Raw genomic sequence first — 6,705 nt, forward strand, 5'->3', positions numbered from 1 at the left:
GGACCCTTCACAGAGATGTAATGCTGGAGACCTATAGCAACCTAATGTCCTTGGGTGAGCAAAGGTCACTTTTTCTTGGAAGATCAAGTGCTTTTATTTTGGTAGACATTTGACTGTTTATGTTATTTAGGTATAAGATTCCAGTCCATTCCCAGGTAAAAAAACTGCCAGTATAAAAGCCAGCCAAATTCAGGTCTGGGAGCTTGGTGTTGTTTGCCTTTCCCACTACTGCATGAGCCACAACTCCATTTTGGCTTTTGTTTTGGGGTATATTCTGGGTTTCCATGCCCAGGTTGGTTTCAAGCCTGCCTCTTCTGATCTCACCTCCTCAATAAAGGGTTACAAGTGTAAGCCTTTGGACCATTGCATTTCAAAAAAAAAAGAAAAAGTTTCCACTCCAAGGGAAGTGTCATTTCTTTGTAAGGGAAACTTCAACTTCATTATATGTAACTCAAGAGCTATTTTTTTTCTCATTCTTTAAGGATTCTAATCAGTAGTTGGACAAAAGTTCTAAAATATGCTCCACTCACAGGCGACTGACTTCCCAGCCGTGGGGTTATTATTATAGGTAGATGTAGAGTCTAGATAGAATATGCATTACTACTGACAGTATGAACTGGAAACCAGCAGTTGAAAGTGTGTATTTGTAAGCCAAACTTGACACAGAGTTTAGTACATCAAGCTTGGAATCCTAGATACTGTGGAGGCTGAAATCTGAAGATTTTGGTTTTAAGCCAGCAACTATAGAAAAATGACCATGAGACTCTTATCTCCAATTAATCATTCCAAAACTAGAAATGTAGCCAAGACTCAAACTAGTAGAATGCTAGCTTTGAGCAAAAGAGCTGAGTTCAAGCCACACAATGGACACAATAAACTCAAAGCTGAGGGAAACTCCACCATGGAGCTATTAAGAATAGAGAAACCATGGGCCTGGAAGATGGCTCAGAGGTAGAGCGATTGCCTTGTGTGCTTGAGAACCTGTGTTTGATTTCTAAGCACCACATAAGCAGGGGAAAAAAGCTGGAATTGGCATTGTGGCTCAAGTGATAGAGTGCTAGCCTTGTGCTTAAGAGCTGAGAGAGAGCTCCCAGGCCCAGAGTTCAGGCCCCACAACTCGACCACCCCCCACACAAACAATTGAGAAACCAGATTTAGGAGCAACCTTGTGAAGAGGATGTCTGCGACCTTACATTAATGATGACCCAGCAAGAGCAATTGTTTTCCACTATTTCTTAGTCACAGGGCACTGTGTTCCTAAACCTGAATTGATTGTGAAGCTGGAGCAAGGTGCAGAACCATGGATAAGAGAAGCCTCAGACAAGAATTTCACAGGTGAGTTAAAGCATCTACAATGCTCATGGTGGGTCCAGAGCCCAGTTGGTCTGTTTATCTTGAGCTGTACAGAGCAATAGTATTCCTAGTACCCCTGAGTCATGTGTGGCAGAGAACTAGGTGATCCTTTGTCTCAAGGAATTTTCAATCCAGAATTCTCCTGGAGACAAACTGAATTTGGTGTGCCAGTGTAGTTAATGTTAGCAATTCCCTTTTTCTGTAGAGAAGTCTTTCATAAAGAGGAAAAGACAATAAGAAATGTAGAAAGGAGATCTCATTTTCTTTTAAACTAGTATTATGCAGGTAGGAGGAAAATAGGAGTATGCTAGGGCTGCTATTCTCTGATTGGGACAATTTCTTATCAGTGGTGCTGGGCATAGAGGGAGATTCAGAATGGAAGCATTAAGAGTATAGAGATGAATTATTTGAGTAAATATTTCCTTGAGAAAAAAAAGAAAAATCTGAAATACAGAAAACATTATTTTCCATTGTGAAATGTCAGTACTACTTTCGTAATTACTACATTGTAAAGAAAAGTATATATTCTGCATAAAGCAATGCTTTGATATTTGAAAATCTAGTAACAGAAAGTGAGGAAATATCTTTACATTAAGGAATTTATGGATCTCATTTATGTTTTTGTCTATTTTTCTATTATTCATTTTAGATGTCCCAGAAATGGAGGATGTGATTAGCACCTGTCAGGAAAGTCACCATAAATATCTCTCTGAAGTAGCAGTCATGAATAGTAACCCAGGGGAGGAAAAAGTGAGACTTATAAGAAATTTTCATTTGAGCTCCATACAGAAGTCAGAATTGATTAAGAATAATGCAAACTCCTTAGGGATGAGGATAGAAAAGGTCACTGGCTGTCAGAACATGGGTGTTTTCAGTGAACCTGGTAAGATGTGTGCTGCATATAGTCCTCATGTGTCTTCTGTAGTTGAAGAATGTAAAGAGTGTGAAAAGTCTTTCACTGAGAAGAACCACCCTATTGTCCCTCAGAGAACACACACAGGAGAGAAACCTTATGAATGTAACATGTGTCGAAAGTCTTTCACCCAGAAATCAAAGCTTACTGTCCACCAGAGAACACACACAAAAGAGAAACCTTTTGAATGTAACATTTGTGGAAAATCTTTCACATGCAAGGCATATCTTACTAGACACCAGAGAATACACACAGGAGAGAAAATTTATGAATGTAACTTGTGTGGAAAGTCCTTCACCCGGAAGTCAACTCTCACTGTCCATCAGATAATACATATAGGAAAGAAACCTTTTGAGTGTAACATGTGTGGAAAGTCTTTCATCCAGAAATCAAAGCTTACTGTTCACCAGAGAACACACACAAAAGAGAAACCTTTTGAATGTAACATTTGTGGAAAGTCTTTCTCCTGCAAGGCATATCTTACTAGCCACCAGAGAACACACACAGGAGAGAAACCTTATGAATGTAACGTGTGTGGAAAGTCTTTCGCCAAGACGGCATACCTTACTCTCCACCAGAGAACACATACTAGAGAGAAACCTTATGAATGTAACGTATGTGGAAAGTCTTTCATCAAGAAATCAAAGCTTACTCTCCACCAGAGAACACACACAGGAGAGAGACCTTATGAATGTAACCTGTGTAGAAAGTGTTTCACCCAGAAATCACAGCTTACTAGCCACCAGAGAACACACACAAAAGAGAAACTTTTTGATTGTAACATTTGCGGAAAGTCGTTCGCATGCAAGGAATATCTTACTAGCCACCAGAGAACACACACAGGAGAGAAAATTTATGAATGTAACTTTTGTGGAAAGTCCTTCACCTGGAATTCAACCCTCACTGTCCATCAGATAACACACACAGGAAAGAAACCTTATGAATGTAATGTGTGTGGAAGGTCTTTCATCCAGAAATCAAAGCTTACAGTTCACCAGAGAACACACACAAAAGAGAATCCTTTTGAATGTAACATTTGTGGAAAGTCTTTCACCTGCAAGGCATATCTTAGTAGCCACCAGAGAACACACACAGGAGAGAAACCTTATGGATGTAACATATGTGGAAAGTCTTTCACCAAGAAGTCATACCTTACCGGCCACCAGACAACACACACAAGAGAGAAAACTTATGAATGTAACATGTGCGGAAAGGCTTTCCCCTGGAAGTCAAGCCTCATTGTCCATCAGAAAACACACAGGAAAGAAAACTTATGAATGTCATTTGTGTGGAAAGATTTTCAGCCAGAAGCTACACCTTACAGTCCACCAGAGAGCACACACAGGAGAGAAATTTTATGAATGTAAGCTATGTGGAAAGTCTTTCGACCAGAACTTACACCTTTCTGTCCATCAGAAAAAAAACCCACCAGAGAGAAATGTTATGTATGTAGCAGGCATGGAAATTCTTTCACCTGGAAGGAACACTTTAACATCCATCACAGAACACAAGGAGAGAAACCTTATGAATGCAACCAGTGTGAAAAGACCTGGAGGTCACAGCTTAACACACATAAGTTGATTCACACAAATGAAATAACTTAAGATTGTACCAAATGGGAAAGTCTTTGATCTGTAAGAAAATTGAAATTGCAATACAGAACCAATACGGGATAGAGACCTTATGATAACAAAGAGGAGAAAAATCATATGTAGGAAAAATGGAAAGGTTTTCTAGAAAAAGTCATAACACAGTTTACATCAGAGAACAGACACAGATGAGAAAATACAAATATATCAAATGTGGAAAGTCCTTTACCAAGTATTTATGGATCCAAGTTCATAGAACACACAGCGGACAAATCTTAAAAATATTACAATGTGGAAAGCCTTTGACCTGACAGGAATACCTCAGTGTTCATCAGAGAACTGACTCACATACGAGAAAAGAAAGTACTGAATAGAACATATTTGAAATGACTTTCAATCAGAAATGAGTCCTCAGCATATGTGAGATCATACACAGGAGAGAAATTATGAGTATAGAAAACATTTTGCCAGAAGTCACATCTGTACAGGTATCTGAGACCTGGACACATGACAGAATTTCTGTAAATATAAACATGAGAGGAAGTCTTTAACCAGAAGACAACCTTCAGCAATTATTAAAATATTCACCCTGGAAAGAAACCCAATGTAGGAAAATCTTTGTCAGAAAACATCTGTAAATTATACAGAGAGATTCTTCATGGCAGAGGTAAGCTAGATGTGATGGGAAACTATTCTTCACTCTTCAGCTCTCTTTGAGCCAACATTTATCATTATGTTGAGTGGGTATGGTGTCCTTCAATATTATCCAAAGCATGTAGAAACAACCAGTCTCGAAAAGTAATTCAGAGATTGAAATTATAAACTTGTGTCTTTTATACTAAGGAATGGTGTGTCTGGGTAATTTGATAAACTCTTCTTAGTAATATGAGTTCTAGCCCTTTGGGACTGGATTCAGATCATCTCCAACATGCTTATGGGAATGATAGATGAGTAAAGACTGTTATGATAGGAGGCAAGAACATGAGAACAACCATTTTTCTACCGCTCCCTTAAGTCTCCCTCTGTATGTGTGATCCAGGCCTTATAGTACAAATGACTTACTTATTCCAGTTCAGTTTTTGAATGGAAGATCTAATGGAAGATTTTAGTCCTTATTGGAGTACATCCATAGTAGTAAAGTCTTTATCGGAGGGGTAACAATGCTCAATAGGAAATGTATTCATGACCTAACTCATATAATGATATAACCAATCTGTACAGTATCTTTACAATAAAAATGTATATTTAAAAATATGATAGAATAATAAAGACTAGAATCTGTGCATTTTGCCTTGGGGAGAAGCCCAAAGTGTCTTCAGTGCTTGCTCTTTTCTTTAATTAATCACTGGTGATGAGCAACTTGTGATTGATTCACTCTTAGCCCATTTAGTTGTTCTGCTGAGCGAGCTATTACAAAACACCAGTGTGGATGATGTGTCGCACCTGTGTTATCTCATAGAGGGCCAAAGTGGATAGGACAACAGGGGAAATAATCGAGCACACAAAGATATTGACCAATCTCTCACAAAATTTGAAGTTAACAAAAAAATAAGACCATCTGCCACTTGAGCTACAGCATCACTTCTAGGCCCTGAGAGGAAGGAAGGAAGGAACGATGGAAAGAAGGCAGGCAGGAAGGCAGGAAGGAGTGATGTGAGAGAGGGAAAGAGGAAGGGAAAGAATGAGGAAGAAGGAAGAAATGAACTATTCAAAAGAAGAATGTTTAGGGGCTGAGAAGTTGGCTCAGTGGTAGAGCGCTTGCCTTGCATGCCTGAGGCCCTGGGCTGCATTCCTCAGCACCACATAAGCAAAAAAAAAAAAAAAAGCCGGAAGTGGCACTGTGGTTCAAATGGTAGGGCTCTAGCCTTGAGCTGAAGAGCGGAGGGACAGCGCTTAGGCCCAGAGTTCAGGCCCCATGACTGGACCAAAAAAAAAGAATGTTTAAATTTTAGTGAATGTGAAAATTATTGTTTCAGACGTGGGACTCAAGAAAAATGGCTTTTACAAACAGGAAATCCTTCTACTGTTTATAATATGATAAGGAGGCTGTAACATTTTATAAATTGACTTAATAATTCAGTAATATTAAGTAAGGAGGTCAGGTGTGGCTGGTGCCCTATTGGCCACATGGTGGATGGTGGGGTCTGGCATCTTGTCTTCATGCAGGGGGAAGGAAATGCCCCCATCCATCACTTGCCAACTGATGGGTGTGGCTGGTTCCCTGGAAGCAGGGGTGAGAATTTGGTTGATATGTTACTCAATCTGTTAGTCCAGTGCCTGGGACTGGAATATCCTGTGGACCTGCCTCCTGCTTAGGCCCTATTTAGGCAGGATCAGCAGTGGCACTAGATGCCTTGGTACATGTCTCTGTGATCATGTCCTGTGTCCTGTCTCCTGGCTTCTCTCTGGTCATCATAGTGTCCCAATTCAGCACTCTTTTGGTGCTGATTGGTTTCATAGTGTTTATTTTATTCTTTTTCTTTTCCTTTCTGTCCTGTTTCCAAGCTGCCTAAGTGTATTTGTCGACTGCTAGTCATTGTTACAACAGGCTGCTTGCAGAATTGCTAGCTGTGTAATAAACACTGCAGTATTCCATCTTCCAAAATGTGGCTTCCAACAAATACACTGTCTTCTTTTAAAGAAATTCTAAATTTAGAATTTCTAGGGCCAAGATAGATGCCACTGTATGGTTATTTAATAAAAGACATCCTGGAGGCATTTAGAAAAAAATGTCTGTTCACTTCAGACAGTGCGTAATTAGTAAACCAAGACCAATACTCCAGATCCTATATAAGCCAGTTATTCCAGATATGTCCAGAGCTGTGTGGTTACATGAAGAGCTCTACTTTC

At 39.5% G+C, this 6,705-nt stretch overlaps 1 protein-coding gene across 1 annotated transcript; it reads left to right on the forward strand.

Annotated features, from left to right (window-relative positions):
- The first annotated feature begins 6 nt into the window (after positions 1–6).
- LOC106001663 (zinc finger protein OZF-like) lies at positions 7–3,795 on the forward strand. The gene is made up of 3 exons (XM_013036692.1): positions 7–54; positions 1,246–1,335; positions 2,003–3,795. The coding sequence occupies exons 1-3, from the start codon at positions 21–23 to the stop codon at positions 3,541–3,543; spliced, it is 1,665 nt and encodes a 554-aa protein (XP_012892146.1). The 5' UTR covers positions 7–20; the 3' UTR covers positions 3,544–3,795.
- Positions 3,796–6,705: the final 2,910 nt, after the last annotated feature.

Source organism: Dipodomys ordii, unplaced genomic scaffold (assembly GCF_000151885.1).
Source record: "Dipodomys ordii isolate 6190 unplaced genomic scaffold, Dord_2.0 Scaffold354, whole genome shotgun sequence".
Taxonomy (NCBI): Eukaryota; Metazoa; Chordata; class Mammalia; order Rodentia; family Heteromyidae; genus Dipodomys; species Dipodomys ordii.

What these genes read in the sequence shown, in the direction of transcription:
- LOC106001663 (XM_013036692.1), top strand. Translation starts at nt 21, where the DNA reads ATGCTGGAGACCTATAGCAACCTAATGTCCTTGG. An exon ending in TAGCAACCTAATGTCCTTGG is followed by an intron (nt 55 to 1,245) that starts GTGAGCAAAGGT and finishes TCTTAGTCACAG; the next exon opens with GGCACTGTGTTCCTAAACCT. An exon ending in CTCAGACAAGAATTTCACAG is followed by an intron (nt 1,336 to 2,002) that starts GTGAGTTAAAGC and finishes TATTCATTTTAG; the next exon opens with ATGTCCCAGAAATGGAGGAT.